Below are 18,123 nucleotides of genomic sequence, written 5' to 3' on the forward strand. Positions count from 1 at the left end.
TCATGAGTCATGTGCAATGAATTGTCATGTCTTTTCCAAGTCAATTTATAAACACAATTATCCATCACTGATGTACTGTAACGATGTCAGTTAACTAAGAAGTCATGCAATATTTTTGCACAATGTTTAACCTTAAAGATGAAATTGTGCTCAGTTTTGTCTGTTTTCTGAGGCTTTTCTTAATTTTAGACTAGTTTAAACATGAGAGGAATTAGTCATTAGGAGCATCCTGAGTATTTGCTTCACTGGATTTCTGTCACTATATAGTGATATATATATATTCTGATATCACTGGGTGAAGGAACACATCCACACCTCGTACTCCTACAGCCGTCTAGCTGTTAAAAGGTACAAAACAAATCATTTGACTTTGTATGAGTCGTTACACATGAGTTATCAAATAAAGCAGGTATTCTCCAACACAACAGTGTCCTGTTCAAGCCGAATACTGTCCCAGTATATAACACCAGCCTCGGCATCTCTGGTTCCATCTGCTGTTGTAGAGTCGCCTCCTAGCAGAGGTATCAAGTTCCCCAGTCCTGTAGTTTCAGGTATTATGCTCCACACCCTTTTGTTATGTATCCAGGTGAGATGTCTTACAACAAAACTGAATCCAATTCAACCAGCCAAACCTGAACAGGTAACCGGAAGTCAGGGGGGTGAAGAGATTTTGCTCCTGAGCACTGAGCCGTCCAGGATACTTCGCTGTGAAGATACTCATCTTTTACATACATTTTAAGGGCAACAGTGCAGCTACGGGTCAAAACTGGAAATCCTATTTGAAGCCTAAAAGCAGGGGTGGAAAATAACATTTCACAATCCCCATTGTTTCTGACTAATTTCCTGATAAAGGCTCCGGCATTTATCTGTAAATTCTTGAGAAGGTCACCAGAGGGGGAAATTCAATGTGATACTAATTATAAGGGGACTAGAGTCTGTTGAATGACATCACTCCAGTTCTCAGATCTCTACACCGGCGTCCCGTCAAAGAACAGACTTCAACATCCCGCTGTTGGTTTATAAAGTTTATAAAGTTATAAAGTCTAATTAACTTCAAAACCATGTTGATGTCTTGTAACAGGGTGAACGGTGTCTCTGTCACAGCCACTTGTTTCCACACTCTGTAGCGTCAGCGAGGCTGTAATGACGTAATGATTTTACAGTTTGTCTGACATTGTTACAGGGTTTGTGTTTACAACAGGGCCGTTCCACTCCAGAACAGTGGGCGGCGCCAAATCACACAAATGCCAAATTCTGTTTACATTTTTCTTTTTTTCAACTACAGAAAAAGTTACACCTTTCTTCACACCAACCTCCCCAAAACACAGGGTGGCAGGAAATGAACAAAGGAAGGAAGGAAGGACACTGCATGTGTCTGACAGCTTCAGCTGCTTTCAGATTAAAAGTTTTCATCCTCTCCAGGTCCAGTTACACCGTGAATCCCCAGATGTGTCTGATCAGCTGAAGGATAAAGTGTTCCTGTACGTGCTGGGAATACTGCGATCATACTGAGTGGTACTAGTACTTTTACTCAATAAAGTTCTGAGTGCAGTACTTTTACTTGTAGTGTTTCACAGTGTGGTACTAGTACTTTTACTTGTAGTGTTTCACAGTGTGGTACTAGTACTTTTACTTGTAGTGTTTCACAGTGTGGTACTAGTACTTTTACTCAATAAAGTTCTGAGTGCAGTACTTTTACTTGTAGTGTTTCACAGTGTGGTACTAGTACTTTTACTTGTAGTGTTTCACAGTGTGGTACTAGTACTTTTACTTGTAGTGTTTCACAGTGTGGTACTAGTACTTTTACTTGTAGTGTTTCACAGTGTGGTACTAGTACTTTTACTCAAGTAAAGTTCTGAGTGCAGTACTTTTACTTGTAGTGTTTCACAGTGTGGTACTAGTACTTTTACTCAAGTAAAGTTCTGAGTGCAGTACTTTTACTTGTAGTGTTTCACAGTGTGGTACTAGTACTTTCAATTGTAGTGTTTTCACAGTGTGGTACTAGTACTTTTACTCAAGTAAAGTTCTGAGTGCAGTACTTTTACTTGTAGTGTTTCACAGTGTGGTACTAGTACTTTTACTTCAGTAAAGTTTTGAATGCAGTACTTTTACTTGTAGTGTTTCACAGTGTGGTACTAGTACTTTTACTTCAGTAAAGTTTTGAATGCAGTACTTTTACTTGTAGTGTTTCACAGTGTGGTACTAGTACTTTTACTCAATAAAGTTCTGAGTGCAGTACTTTTACTTGTAGTGTTTCACAGTGTGGTACTAGTACTTTTACTTGTAGTGTTTCACAGTGTGGTACTAGTACTTTTACTTGTAGTGTTTCACAGTGTGGTACTAGTACTTTTACTCAAGTAAAGTTCTGAGTGCAGTACTTTTACTTGTAGTGTTTCACAGTGTGGTACTAGTACTTTTACTCAAGTAAAGTTCTGAGTGCAGTACTTTTACTTGTAGTGTTTCACAGTGTGGTACTAGTACTTTCAATTGTAGTGTTTTCACAGTGTGGTACTAGTACTTTTACTCAAGTAAAGTTCTGAGTGCAGTACTTTTGCTTGTAGTGTTTCACAGTGTGGTACTAGTACTTTTACTCAAGTAAAGTTCTGAGTGCAGTACTTTTACTTGTAGTGTTTCACAGTGTGGTACTAGTACTTTTACTTCAGTAAAGTTTTGAATGCAGTACTTTTACTTGTAGTGTTTCACAGTGTGGTACTAGTACTTTTACTTCAGTAAAGTTTTGAATGCAGTACTTTTACTTGTAGTGTTTCACAGTGTGGTACTAGTACTTTTACTTCAGTAAAGTTTTGAATGCAGTACTTTTACTTGTAGTGTTTCACAGTGTGGTACTAGTACTTTTACTTCAGTAAAGTTTTGAATGCAGTACTTTTACTTGTAGTGTTTCACAGTATGGTACTAGTACTTTTACTTGTAGTGTTTCACAGTGTGGTACTAGTACTTTTACTTCAGTAACGTTTTGAATGCAGTACTTTTACTTGTAGTGTTTCAGTGTGGTGTGAGTACTTTTACTTGTAGTGTTTCACAGTGTGGTACTAGTACTTTTACTTGTAGTGTTTCACAGTGTGGTACTAGTACTTTTACTTCAGTAAAGTTCTGAATGCAGTACTTTTACTTGTAGTGTTTCACAGTGTGGTACTAGTACTTTTACTTGTAGTGTTTCACAGTGTGGTACTAGTACTTTTACTTCAGTAAAGTTCTGAATGCAGTACTTTTACTTGTAGTGTTTCACAGTGTGGTATGAGTACTTTTACTTGTAGTGTTTCACAGTGTGGTACTAGTACTTTTACTTGTAGTGTTTCACAGTATGGTACTAGTACTTTTACTTAAGTAAAGTTCTGAATGCAGTACTTTTACTTGTAGTGTTTCACAGTGTGGTACTAGTACTTTTACTCAAGTAAAGTTTTGAATGCAGTACTTTTACTTGTAGTGTTTCACAGTGTGGTATGAGTACTTTTACTTGTAGTGTTTCACAGTGTGGTACTAGTACTTTTACTTAAGTAAAGTTCTGAATGCAGTACTTTTACTTGTAGTGTTTCACAGTGTGGTACTAGTACTTTTGCTTGTAGTGTTTCACAGTGTGGTACTAGTACTTTTACTTGTAGTGTTTCACAGTGTGGTATGAGTACTTTTACTTGTAGTGTTTCACAGTGTGGTACTAGTACTTTTACTTGTAGTGTTTCACAGTGTGGTATGAGTACTTTTACTTGTAGTGTTTCACAGTGTGGTACTAGTACTTTTACTTCAGTAAAGTTTTGAATGCAGTACTTTTAGTTGTAGTGTTTCACAGTGTGGTACTAGTACTTTTACTTGTAGTGTTTCACAGTGTGGTATGAGTACTTTTACTTCAGTAAAGTTCTGAATGCAGTACTTTTACTTGTAGTGTTTCACAGTGTGGTGTGAGTACTTTTACTTGTAGTGTTTCACAGTGCAGTAAAGTTTTGAATGCAGTACTTTTACTTGTAGTGTTTCACAGTGTGGTACAAGTACTTTTACTTGTAGTGTTTCACAGTGTGGTACTAGTACTTTTACTTGTAGTGTTTCACAGTGTGGTATGAGTACTTTTACTTCAGTAAAGGAAGAGGTACTTGTACTACAGAGAAGTGCTCCGCCAGGTTGCTGAAGTGCAGTACCTCTTCCTGCTGTTACTACATGTCCTTCTCATATTACGCGACTGAAGGCTGGACGCTGATTGGCTGAGCGGCGGCTCGCTCGCTCCCCGTTGGCTGGATCGTACACGTCAGCAGTCAATAAGTTGTAGCGACATGTATCAGGTCCGATCAGCCTCTTCCTGGTGCGCGCGTGTTGACAGCAGTCTGAGGTGAGTTGGACCCGCATAGTTTGCGTGTTTCAGCGCTGAATCAGCGCGCAGCTCGCGCCTCGCGCCTCGCGCCTCACTCCGCCTCGCTGTGCTTTCTTACAGGTGGCACCGACCGGCGGCGGCTCGGTACGTGACGCGGTGTTCGGGAGGAAAGAGTCCGCGAGAGGAGGCGCAGCCATCAGGAGCCGTTTGACATCTGGGTGAAGACGGAGCGTCGCGCGTAACAGGAGTTGGAGCGTCACCGCGCGAGGACACAACAAGTTTACCATGAAGACGCGCGCGATCAGGTGAATGAACGCCGTCGCCGCTGTGGTCTCCACCGTCTTCACGCTGACAAAATGAGGTTCCGGCTGCACAAGAAGAATCTGCTGGCGCTGCTGGGTGTTTCCTTCGTGGTCGTGACGCTCCTGGTGTCGACGCGCGTGTTGTTGGTGTCCGATAATGACGTCACTCAGGGAAATCCGGCCGTGCGTCCTGGCGACGCGGTGAAGTTCGTGTTCGGCTCGCAGCCGGAGCTGACCCGGTCCGTTTACAATGCCAACTACAAACAGTGCGTGCTCAACGCGGACAAGTTCCCCGGGGAGCCTCAGCTGGTTCTGGTCGTGCAGGTCCACAACAGGCCTGAATACCTCAGACTGCTCATCAGGTCCCTGGAGAAAGCTGCTGAGGTCCACAGCTTCCTGCTCATCTTCAGCCATGACTACTTTTCAGAGGAAATAAACGCCATTGTGCAGGGGATAACTTTCTGCAAAGTGCTGCAGATCTATTTCCCCTTCAGCACTCAGCTGTATCCTGGTGAGTTTCCCGGGCAGGATCCACGAGACTGCCCCCGAGACATGTCCAAGGACAGCGCTCTTAAAGCAGGATGCCTCAACGCAGAGCACCCGGACTCCTACGGGCACTACAGGGAGGCCTTCATCACTCAGACCAAACACCACTGGTGGTGGAAACTGCACTTTGTGTGGGAGCGAGTGCAGGCGATGCAGGGATACAGCGGCTTTGTCATCTTTCTGGAGGAGGACAACTACATCCTGCCTGACTTTTACCACTTCTATAAATCAATGATCGGGTTCAGGAAGAGCAGCTGTCCGGATTGTGACATGCTGGCTTTGGGTAATCACAACGGCCTGGCTGATTTCACCAGACTGTCCAATAAAGTGCTGACCGCTGGCTGGATGTCCACTAAACACAACATCGGCATGGCCATCTCCAGGGAGGTGTACTACAAGCTGATGGGCTGCAACGTCGACTTCTGCACCTACGACGACTATAACTGGGACTGGACTCTGCAGCACCTCTCGGGCGGCTGCATATCCAAACCCCTTAAAGTGCTTGTGGCGCAGGGCACCAGGGTTCTCCACACAGGAGACTGTGGCCTTCACCAGAAGGAGAACTGCAGGCCAGAATGGGCTTCACAGAAGGTGGAGGAGGGCCTTCAGACGGCCAAGGACAGCCTCTTTCCTCCATCTCTTGTTCTGAATGGTGCAGAAGCAGTGGAGCACAAGGCACACATGAAGAACGGAGGGTGGGGAGACATTCGAGACCATAGTCTGTGCAAAAACTACGCCAAACTGTAACTTTTCTCTGGGTAAAAAATGTTCAGTGGTATTCTGCAGATGTGCCATTCATACACAACTTTTCAGGTTCAGAGGCTGCAGTGAGTTGCCTTTTCGCTTTGAATGTGTTAATGTTGCCTTTCAGAGATGTCTTCCAAAAAGTAGGACCAAATCAGGTCCGAGCACGTCGCATGTACACAACTAGATGTGTTTTAAATCTTTCTTTTTTTTTAATCACCAAAGTTGCACAGTTGCCAAAGACTTGTGTTGTGTGTAATGCATGAAGCCTCACTCATGCTGTTTCTTTCATGTCCCAGGTTTGTGTGTCTCTGGGCGTCTTGCAGTAGATTAGATTTACTGCGCAGTGATAGAGGAACACGTGTGAACTATAGTGTGCAGTGATGTTCACACACTGATTTACAGTTTTTTTTTGCAAATATGTTTTCTTGGCTGAGAACACTGCACAGAATGTTGATTAACAACAAGTTCAACGTGTTCATTTGTGAAATATTAATGAACGATTCAGCTGCAATGGTTTCTTCTTTTGACATGTGCTTTTTATGGTACGATTTTAAGTGCAACAAGAAAAAGACGCATGATATGAGCAGATGTTTAGGTTGACTTAAAATGACGATCTTAAATATGTGGGAAAGTTGTAGTTGAGAAAGCAACAGTTTCTTTAAAGTCGACTGTGAAATGTCAAAATGAAATCATGCACATAATGGAATTAGCGTTACTGAGTGTAACTTTCAGTTTCCGTCCGTTATAACAAGAGGTCTTTGTTTTTATGGCTGAGATCAACTGACAGCACGTCCTCAGTCTTTTACTCCCCCACTCTATTGATCGCTGGTTGCAGCTGTGAGCACTGGCTTGACATTGATTTCTGTTTGTGACTGTATATTTGCCCGCTATCAGAAAGCGACCCTTTGGAGTCTTGTGTTCGTTCTGCAAACATGAGGCTCAGCTGTCATTTTGCATTTCCACATTTGCACCTTCTTTGTTAGAATCTATTTTGGGATATGACATTCAAATGAGAACAGAATGAATTGCTTTGCGTTTTTACTAGAAGGAAAGACAGATGTTTCCTTTTCTGGCATTCCGACAATTGTTAGTGAAAAAAAAACAAATCCCACTGTAGCTACAGTACATATTGATGCTGCGTGTTGATATTGCCTTAAAGCTGACCAAAGTGCCTTCTGCTTGTGCCTTTTGTGCCTAAACTTGTTTAAAAGAAATTTTTAAAGGTGCACAAAGATGATTTTGTTGACCAAGTACTTGTATGCATTTGTCAGTGGGGATTTTTTTGCTCCCCTGATATATATTTTCTGATAGTCTCTATATTCATGGGATGTTGAGGGAAAATGAAATGTGAATGTTAATTTCACAACAATCTTCATTGTACAGTACAGTCAGGTGAATTGATTGCATAACTTTGGAAGGTGAAAGTGGCTCCAAATAAGTTGTTTAACCTGATATTAGTACACTTTAATGTGCCTTATGGAGATTCCTGGCCATGAAATATGAAATTAATGTGATAATGAAATCAGTTATCACCTATTTGATGTTGAAAAGTAGAATCAATTCTTAAGGACCATTAATGTTCCTTTGTTGGTAAGATGTACAGTTGTTGAGAATGAGACCAACTTCTTTCTTTTTTTGTTGTTGCTTGTTTTCATGTTTGTTTCTGATAATCACTTGAAAAAGCTGTTCATTGTTCACCAAATGTTTGCCAAATGGGAACAAATAAAAGGCTGGATTTTCATTGTTTGTCGCATCATGGATGGAAAATGACCTTTACATGTCCCTTTTTAATAGTTATAATGAAATGTAACTAACTTATTATAGTGGTCGTCTGTAAATAGCTGTATAATATAGTTCATGTTGAGAAACATGAGGGGAAACCTGGGGGCTATACATCATCATGCAGCAGGTTAAGTGAAAGTACAGAAGACGCTTCAACACTTCAACACGACAAACTAAAACCAAGTAACTCAACCAAATTTTCTCCTATAATTAATAAACCAAATTATATAGTTAATTCCAAGAAACATTCAAGGAAATAATGCAGGGTATATATATAAATATATATAAGTTTAATTTAATACATTTTAAGACCTCATATGCACAGCAAATTCCTCGTATGTGTAAACTTACTTAGCAAAAAAGCGATTCTGATTCTGATAAATTAAACCATATGGGGAGTTAAGAGGGTAAATGTCTGTCAACAACTCGTTGTCGCTTTATCTATTTGGATAAATACACATATTGAAAACAAACTATTACATTTAATAGCTTGGAAAATGGCATTTAAGACTTTTTAATACTTTTAAAGACGCTGTAATGAGAAAACTGCAGGGCCGATCATATAAAGCATTACTGTGATAACTGTCAGATATTGTAACTCCACACACAATGTACCGGACCCATCTGACAGCGTGATGACGTCATGATGACGGCGTGATGACGGCATGTTGTTGGAGCTGCTCAACAAAACAGGAGCTGAAGAAGAAGCTGTGGCATTTTCCAGGCACACGTCATGTGACTGAATCCTGCGACCTCATTGGTCAACTTCTGCTCCGTGTTTATTTCCGGAAGTAAGTTGTTGTCACTCTCACACTTTCCATCAGGACCATCAAACCTCGTATCTACAGCGCCGGGACGACAGGTAAACAGTGAAACTTACGCTACAGTCAAACAATCCCAACTTATATATTTATAAGTGTAATAAATCGGTTGTCACGTCGCTTCTGTTAATCATGTTTACGTTCCTGGATGTAGCTAGCGTTAGCCGTTAGCTCTCCGTAGCTTACGTAATGGACTTGTGTCTCAAACAGACACACACATTATCATCAAAAACACCCTCATGACAGTTTAAAGCGACGTCTGAGGTGTTGTGTTATTTCCTTCAGCATGATAAGTGTTGGATGTGAGTGAATGGTGCCCTGTGAGAGTGCTAACGCGGCCGCTAGCAAGTTGTAGCCACCGTGTCGGTAACGTTAAATGTGTTAGCCAGAAGACACGTAACGCGAACTGATGCTGCCACTTAATCAATAACCAGCTTATTAACATGTGTTAGCTGTCTGAGAGGTCTCCCATTCCACTGTATCCACAGTGTGTTAGCAGAAGTAGAGCGCATTCATGAACTGCTTGTCATCTTTTATTTTCCACCCTCTCTAGGTGTGTCCTCATCCACAGGATGGCACATTGGTTTCACAGAAACCCGCTGAAGGCAACAGCGCCTGTGTCCTTTAATTTCTATGGAGTGGCCGGAAGCCCTGCAGCCAATAAGATATGCAAGTATGTCCTCTTATCAGCCCCTCATACACTGAGAACACTGCTATCAGATTGAACTGTGAGTGTGACCATGACTGTGAACAGAAGTGACACTGCTGCTGTGATGTGTTTAAACACTCTTATAGCATGTTACCGGTGCTGTGACTGGATCACAGTCGCCTCTTTAGCTTACAGGACGGCAGTGTCTTGTTGGACGTGTAGACTCTGAGTTAAAGAGGTCATGTTATGCTCACATGTCAAGTCTCAAGTCTCTTGTGGTTGTAATGAGCGATCTGTCATCTGCTGCACGCCATCCGCTCCGCTTAGAGCTCTGCATAGTTATATCTAAGGAATTGAAGGCATGAACTGTATTATCATCACTCCTTTATCTACCAGCAGAGTATTATCAACACTGATGAGTTGTTTGGTGTATGATCACTTTGAACAGGCTATTGCAATGCAATATGAAAACAATACACACAACGAAAGCTTTCCTTTAAAATGAGTAACTGTATTTTGCTTTGCAATATAAATACACAACTGCAGAAGCTAAATGCAAAACACTAGTGCTGCCAAATGATCTGAAATATATTGCAAGTACATAAACTGGTGATGAACAAAAAGAGATCTCTATCATTGATGAAAATTGGCACCTTTCTTTCGGACACAAATGATTCCTTGGATGAATATAAAACTCATGATGAAATATCACTGGAGTTATTTGCTATCTGAAGTCTTTTTCTTACAGAACATTTTTGTGGATACAATTGTCTTTGTTGTTTAACAGTAAACATCAGCTGATTTTTATTCCCTGAATGAAATGTTTGTGTTAAACTTGTGTAGCAGGCACAGAGGTTAACTTTCACTCACCAAGTGACTGAGCTATCCGGGCGTGTTTTCAGGTACCTGATAAAGTTTGATGTGGCCGATCCAGCATCCTGCGGCACAGCCATGTATATTTTATGATAAATATATATTTCTATAACGCCTGTTACATAGTGACGCACATAAGTCACAGAAGTAAAAGCTCGACTCCAGACCAGGTGTTTCAGGCAGTGCAGCAGTGTTTTCTGTGGGAGAGAGTAACTGTCTTTGGTGTGGACTTTTACATGCACACAAATGCTTCATAACACAATAAAAGAAAGGCAGAAACACAAAAAGCAGATTATGACCTCTTTAAGTATATTTTATGAGCACCAATTGATGGCTTTTTTTCTTTTCTTTTCTGTTTTACCCTTTCAGTGACCTGAGGACAACCAGGGCAAGGCTGCTGGAGATGTTCACTGATGTCACCTGCAACCCTGAGATCATGAAAAATGCCACAGATGCATACTTCTCTCTCCTACAAGGTTTGTTTACACTGCAGCAAATATCTGTTCTTCTCTCTGTCTTGTTAGGGTTTTAATCAGGGCTAAACTACAGAGCGGGCGAGGGTCATAATCACAGAACGTGTGTTGACATTAACGCATTATTATCAACTTTCACAGCCAGTTTTAACCCCTGAAGATACAGTGTCACCCATCTATGAGTTTATTCAAGCGTTCTGTTCAGTCAAACAATTGCTAAGATACAAAATGGGGCTCGCTCAATTTTGAAGAAATATGAGTAAAACATCTGTATTCTTTACATTTGATGTAACAGTGCAGCTGAAAATACATTGGGCCCCATCTTACGCCCGGCAAGAAGTGGCGCACAAGTGTCATTTCTAGTACCCGACCACAACAGTTGTCATTTTCTTGCCCAGCGCCCGGGTTGTGTAGGTAGCAAACATACCTCTGCGCCCCTGGGCATGTTGGTCTTAAAATGAGATGTGGTCAGGAGTATTGTTGGCTAATGTTTCTGTGTTAAGGGGAACCAGAAGTGACTGCGCCACAGACAAACAAAAAGCTGGTCTAAAGTCAGTGGTGCAGTATTTTTCCTGCTATTTTAAGGGGCATTATTCAGATACTGTGATGCGCCTTCACGGGTGGGTTCACAGTGGTCGTACACTCTGCTGTAATGATTAGAGAGGCAGCTTTCATAATATATATGGAGGATAGACACGTCGTCGATGGAAATAAGGAAATAGTTCGATAAAATGTTCGACATTTAATGTTAATTAACAATTATTATTGTGTTTCTCTTTGTGTGCCTTCTAACATCGCAGTTTTTTGATTTTGCTTTGCGCCTAACCAGCTGCTTTAATGTTTTGGTTTATGATAGGCTTTATCTCATCTTTGGATGGAACTACACAGGAGAACAAGATGAGGTTCATCCAGAACTTCAAGTGGACCGACACCTTACAAGGAAACACACCAAGGTAGAAACACAGACTGAACACTTCCATTCTCATTGTAAGTTGTGGGATTGTATTTACTTTTCATGGTTGCACGACACTGTTATGTGGCTGGTGGGATTTAAGGAGGAGTGAAGTCGGCTTTTTAAAGTGCTTTCCAGGAAGCCATTAGCCACTTCTTCAAAATATGTTTTGTTTGGATTAGAGTGCTGCAACTTGGTTGGTTTTATTTTTCCTGATGCCTTTAGTGGCAGTCTAGGGAACACACACGTAAACATCAGGCTTATCTCCTATTTCATCGGGTCTTATGCCATACACAGACTTTCTGATCATTCTCGTTTCCCTAAATGTTAATCCTGTCATTGTTGACTTCTGTGCTTATACCGGTCTGTACACGTAACTCTCCGTGCTCTCCTCCCAGTGCCCAGCAGGATGCAGTCTTTGAACTGGTCTCCATGGCCTTCAACGTAGCCGTCTGGTACACCAAGTTTGCCTCGAGACTAGCAGGGAAAGAAAAGTACGTGCTTCTTGTCTTTGTTTGTGTATTCATTCATGTGAAGCGAGTTATTTATCGTTTGATCCTAGATTATTTTTTCAATTTGACATTTCTTTGTTACTGTACTAAATACTTGTTCCTTCTGTGTTTGCCTGTTCAATAGCATAACAGAGCCTGAAGCTAAAGATGTCCACCGGAGTCTGAAAGTTGCTGCGGGTATATTCAAAAACCTCAAGGTAAGATACATCTACAGACGAGTCCAGACGAGACTTTGAGTGAGGTGAAAGGGACAGGTGTGTCAAAACTCTTTCTTTCTTCCTCTGGAGTCATTGCTCTGTCATCACCACACACGATACATACATACATTTAGATTCAGTTTGACCTAAACTTTGGGAATAAATATCCATAAATCTGTTTTCAAATCCTACAAAGAAAAACCCCCCAAAAATCTAGACATCTAGAAGCTACACACAGCACTTCTTGTCGCTTTATTTGATTTCACACAGAAGACAAGCCTCAGTCTCTCAAGAGCAAAGAAAAAGCTATGAAAAACATGGATTAATAACATTAAATTGCACCTTGTATGTTTTCTACAGGAGGTCCACATCCCTCGTCTCATCACACCTGCTGAGAAAGGCCGAGACCTGGAGCCCAGAGTGATTGATGCATACATCATCCAGTGCCAGGCAGAGGCCCAAGAAGGTGAAGTAGCTCCACGCTGAGACCCTGCACTGACCACAATGAAGCTATTTTTGTGTCTGTTGTTGAAGTTTTAATCTGAATTTCTGTTTAGTTTATACTTTCTGAGCTGCACATGGTTTGGCTACACAGGTGTATTTTTCTTCATTTCATATCATTGTTTAATAAAGCCTGTGTGTGCCAATGCCTGCAGACCGAATCCAAGACAATAAAACAAGACAATATAGAAGCAATAAAGTTGATCTTACTGATTGTATCATACTGTGACTCACAATAATACAATCTGAAAACTGCTGGTTGTATAAAGTAAGAAAGTATTTCTGAAACAAAATAATTTAGTTGTGTTAATAAGTAGTGTTGCGATATATAACCTGTAACCAGTGTACAAAGCCTTAAAGCCAAACTTTAAATCATATCATCATATCAACATTGTATGAATTTGTATCCACTTGTTAATTCCTGATGTATTTCTCTTTGTAACAGTGACGATTGCCAGAGCGATTGAACTGAAGCACAACGCCACACTCATCGCAGCGCTCTCATTTGAGACGGCAAACTTCTATCAGAAAGCTGGTCAGTGCTGAAGATGTCTGTGAAAGTTTTACAGTGCTTGTTCAAGTTTTGACTTTTCTTTCCTCAAATGTTTTGTGACATGGGAGACCTTTATCAGTGATGGACGCACCACAGTAGTTCATATGTGAAGAGTACAAGTTAGGAGTTATGACTCTACTCCTGCATTTCTGTAAAAGGGCACAGAGAGCAGTTAGAGTTGGGGGGCACTCATCAGGGACCTTAACCGTTCTAGATCAGGCTACTAAAAACCAGCATGTCTGTCTGCAGACCACACATTGAACACCTTGGAGCCAGAGTGCAGTAGCAAGTGGAGGAAGTATCTTCAGCTGAAGCAGCACTTTTACATGGCTTATGTAAGTTGATGCATATCATAATGCAGCTCACACTACTTTTATTAATGTAAAGGAATCTCACTGAGCATACGATTATACTTTGTTGTGTTTGCAGGCGTACTGCTATCATGGACAGACACTGCTGGCCACTGACAAGTGTGGTGAGGCTATACGATCTCTCCAGGAGGCAGAAAAGTGTAAGTCTTTGACTTTTATTGAACATTTTTCATATATTATTGCTTTTCTTGTTTATATAGCCTGTGTTGGTGTGATAGTTTGGGTCTTGATGTGGGGACGTATGAGGTCCTTGTCCCTACTCAGTGTATTACCTGCAGTAGATGACTGTCAAGTAGTTTCTATGTATTTATCACATTTAACACATTTGTGTAAAGCGCTTCTTCTTTAGGATGATTATAACTCCAGTGAGTGTCTTATCACTGAAAGCACAAGTCATTCAGATAAACTTTATGTGACATACATAAGTGTGTTTCATGTTATGTAAAGTAGTTTGTAAGTAGCCTCACACAGCATGAATCTGATAAATCTATAGAAAAGCGCAGCGCATGTGAAGGTTAAAGTTAAAAGTTTACAGTAATGTGTGAGTACTACTGTACAGAATATATTAATATATATGCTCATTTGGGTTCAGTAGAATGACAGTTGATGCATAACAAACTATTTGCATACGTGTCTTGACACAGGTGCTTCCTGTCTGTTTGTGTCCTGTGTGTTGCTGCACTACTCAGGAGTCACATTTCCCCTCGCTTTACTGCCTGGATTTGTTTTGTATTAACATGAAGAGCTCTCTGTTCAGGCTACTCCCGTGCTGAGGCGCTGTGTAAAGAGTACCGTCAGACCAAAGGCCCGGGCACCACAGCCAAGCCATCGGAGCAGTTGTTCTTCCTCAAACTGGGCGGCGTCATTAAAAACACACTGGAGAAGTGCCAAAGAGAAAATGGCTTCATGTGAGTCAGTCGAGCAGACATGTGCACACATGCATGGACACCCAGATACTGCACATATACTGTATTTGTGTTCATACGTGCAAGAAAATCCCCACAGTCATAATCTTTACTTGCATCTATGGCAACAAGGGCAGTGGACAACTGATGGCACTTATAAACTTCAAACTTCTCCGTCTCAACAGGAAAAAATACGCTTGAATTTCTTTTTGAATAGGAACTGATCGTTTAAACACGAGGCAGCTTCCAGCAAATCAGATGTTCTGATCAGTGTCAGCTAATCATCACTGTCTTTCTGTCGACACATCTGTTTTCCCCCACAGCTACCGGTATGTAGCTGTTAGCTGCTGTCCATAAAAGCCATTTGTGTGTTTACTTTTGCAGCAGCTGGTTGTTGTAACCGTCACTAACAGCAGCCCAGTTTCCACCAAGCCTGCAGCCTTTTGTCATATAAAGCTTGTCTCCTTGTTTCACGGTGCACATCAGCAGTGTGCACACGTTCCAGTTGCCTCTACATACTGTATCTAAAGCCTCTGTGATATTGCACTAATGGTTAAGGGACACGTCTCCCCCTACTAAACTGCAGCTTTGGACATATTTCCTCAGATACTTCCACAAGGTCCCAGCTGAGGCGCCCCAGCTGGAGTTGAAGGCGAGTTATGGCCTGGCAGAGCCGGTCCCCTTCGAGCTGCCGCCTCTCAGTGAGCAGTGCTCCGCCGAGGTCTATGCCACCTTTGACCTGACCAAGGGAGCCAAAAATGACAAGGTACCGCGGCTCAGCTCAAAGTTCATTCTAACGAAGGCGGGATGACCTCATTAAATTTGTAATCATAATAGTTTAATCTATGTCTGAGGCAGCTGCTTCATCTGTTATTGTTGCTTCAACTGCAGGCCAAACCCAAGGAGGAGGAGGTGAAACCGGTGAAGGAGCCAGATTTGAAGCCTCAGAAGGACACAGGCTGCGTGATCTCCTAAACACATTCCACCCTCGGCCTCATGCTTCACTACCATCTATTGTAATGATGGCATCCATATTTCTTTCCATGTAAATCTCCATAGCAAAAATGTATATTTTTTTTCTAATATTAATCCATGGTGTTTTACATTTATGCTGAAACATTCGTATTGTATTTGGGTATGACAGCCATCGTCCTCTCATCTAAGCCAGAGCCGCTCGCATCCCGTGAACAGCTTCTCATGAAGTCAGCCTAAACATTTGAACGGAGGTCTTTCAGGTTATTGTTAGCAACTACATGTCAGCTGAAGGACGACCTCAAATTAGGCCGTTACATGAGGTCATTTCAGGATCGATTATAAATAAGCCTTATGGGTGACGCAGTTCTATTAATGGTGCCTTTGGCTGCGATGTAAACGTGTTCACTGTGGCCCAGCACACAAGTATCTGTTTTATGAGCTGTTTGGCACTGGATTATAGAGTAATGACTCAAAAACATAGAAACTGGCCTGTTAAACACGCTGAAAAATGGCCTCAGGATGAACACAAAGAAGTGAAATGATAAAACGACACATATTTATATTGAATATTTACCAATATCGCAAATTGCATTCCCACAATCAGCCTGTATATTATGGTAAGATGAGATTTGTTCACTTCCTCATGAAACACTTCTGAAATGTAAATCAACAGCGGACAGACGAAATGAACAGGACTGCGTGTCATCGCTGGTGCATTTGGTTTGTTTTAGCTGTAGCAGTTTACAATCAATATTTGATTTAGATCACATGATGTTTGTACTGTAGTTCTTTTTGTGCATGACATGTAGCTGTTATGGGTTTTTTTTTTACTTCTACTATTCATTTAAAAAAACCTTATTACTGGATGAGGCTGAATCGATCTTTACCATGTTGAGGGATTGTGTAATATGTCCCTGATTGAAGTAGTTCTTAATTTATTTCTATTCTTATGTCACGATATTTTAGTTGAGGAAGTGAAAACACTTATGACAGTATACAATTCTGTGTAACTCCAATCATGTTTTTGGTGTTAATGATTTTCATTTTTTTTTTTTTTTAATGATTCAGTGGACACAGCAGAGACACAAGGTGTTGAGAGAGTGCTGCTGTCAGTAGTTGACACGATGTACGTGCTGTACATCTACTGAGTGTTATCCCCGTCCTTACAGACAAAGATCAGGGCAGGAGCGTTCTCAGATTGTGGTTCGTGTCTGAAATTCTTTGACGTGCTGCTCACACAAAACAAAACTCTCCCACTTTAAAATAAATGTTGGTTAAAGCATAACTATCAATTGCTGGAAACGTGTATAAACTGTAATATACTGCTCACATGTAGTCATTTATGCCCCTACATGTATATTAGCTTACCTGGGCTAGACTCCAACAGTAGTAAAAAAGCAAATTTTCTCACTAAAGTTCATTATAGCACAACACATTTGCTCTTAATACTCACTCACGCGGGGCTTTCAGTCTAATGGGATTATAATGGTCATGAAGTTTAACCACTGTTTATTATTATACCTGGAACAGTGAGTTAAACGATACAGAAAACAGACCCAGGCTAAGTCCCTTATTTTCTTTTCAAGGCTAATGTTTATTAAAGGGGTGTCAGATCACCGTTACAGTGCACATGCTGTAGCTCATTACTCCTCCAATGGTGTCCTTCATGTAAAATGTATTTCAAACTCTAATAAATCATCCGTAAAACTGCATCTGTCTGTCTTGTGCTGATATGACTCAACATGATTATTCAATGTTTAGTAAGATACAGTACCTATCATCCTATCTACTGTTATTTTAAAGGGATACTGTGTTAAACTTGGCTGGTTGTGGGTTTGTATCGTCTTCAGCGGCTCAGAAAATATCTCTGGTGATGTAATCAGGGTTATCTCAGCTTGGGCCTGCTTCAAAGACGTGTGCTGCGTCCCAAATCCACACTGAATCTATAAAGTATGTGCCACACTACTGACATACCAGCACTTTTCAAACTTGCTGTTTCCATCTTGATCACTCTTTAAAATTCTCCTGTCGCTTTGAGAGCACGATATTAAACTCTGAACACTCGGTGCATTAAACACGTGTTCTTGTCAAACCCTTAAAACTGAAAACAAGTTTAAATACAAGTGTTTCTGTTCTTGTGCGATGCATTTTTATCACAGTTGTACGTTTCAACGCGTCTGTTCTCATTTATCCAGTTTCTTTGTGTGTGTGTGTGTTTTAGTAACACCAAGATAACCCAGAGACCTAAAGGGAGTCCTCTGGGATCAAAGACCACATTCTCTTAAAGGTTTCTACGATTCGGACACGACCACATAATGATGATTGTGTGATTGCCAAACTGTTTTTTGGGCTGTACTTTGTGGTTGTCTGACGCAGAATGTAACTAAATACGTTTATTCAAGTACTGTAGATTTGAGGTACTTTCCTTGAGTATTTTTCATTATTTGGCAGTTTATTCTTCCACTCCTCTACATGTTGTAGCCAAAACCTGATCGTTTCACTCCACTGTGTTTGATAACTTTACATCTTAGTCAAGACATTATGTCAGACTGAGTTTAAGGAAAACATCCAGCAAAGTGTTTTCTCGTATTTTAATATTTCATTCACTGTAGTAGGAGGTGAGGTGCTGCAACAAGCAGACATGTA

General features: G+C 41.0%; 2 protein-coding genes across 2 annotated transcripts; both read left to right on the plus strand.

Annotated features, from left to right (window-relative positions):
• Positions 1 to 4,269: 4,269 nt before the first annotated feature.
• Positions 4,270 to 7,654, plus strand: LOC141017947 (alpha-1,6-mannosyl-glycoprotein 2-beta-N-acetylglucosaminyltransferase). Its single transcript, XM_073492768.1, has 2 exons — positions 4,270 to 4,336; positions 4,439 to 7,654. The coding sequence occupies exon 2, from the start codon at positions 4,675 to 4,677 to the stop codon at positions 5,911 to 5,913; it is 1,239 nt and encodes a 412-aa protein (XP_073348869.1). The 5' UTR covers positions 4,270 to 4,336; positions 4,439 to 4,674; the 3' UTR covers positions 5,914 to 7,654.
• An 822-nt stretch (positions 7,655 to 8,476) lies between these two features.
• On the plus strand, positions 8,477 to 17,189 carry brox (BRO1 domain and CAAX motif containing). The gene is made up of 13 exons (XM_073492853.1): positions 8,477 to 8,557; positions 9,070 to 9,189; positions 10,408 to 10,514; positions 11,368 to 11,464; positions 11,862 to 11,957; positions 12,100 to 12,172; positions 12,533 to 12,638; positions 13,119 to 13,208; positions 13,476 to 13,561; positions 13,656 to 13,737; positions 14,355 to 14,505; positions 15,109 to 15,268; positions 15,394 to 17,189. Exons 2-13 carry the CDS (start codon positions 9,089 to 9,091, stop codon positions 15,475 to 15,477), a joined length of 1,233 nt encoding a protein of 410 aa, XP_073348954.1. The 5' UTR covers positions 8,477 to 8,557; positions 9,070 to 9,088; the 3' UTR covers positions 15,478 to 17,189.
• The last annotated feature ends 934 nt before the right edge of the window (positions 17,190 to 18,123 follow it).

This window comes from Pagrus major, chromosome 22 (genome assembly GCF_040436345.1).
Source record: "Pagrus major chromosome 22, Pma_NU_1.0".
In the NCBI taxonomy this organism is placed as follows: Eukaryota; Metazoa; Chordata; class Actinopteri; order Spariformes; family Sparidae; genus Pagrus; species Pagrus major.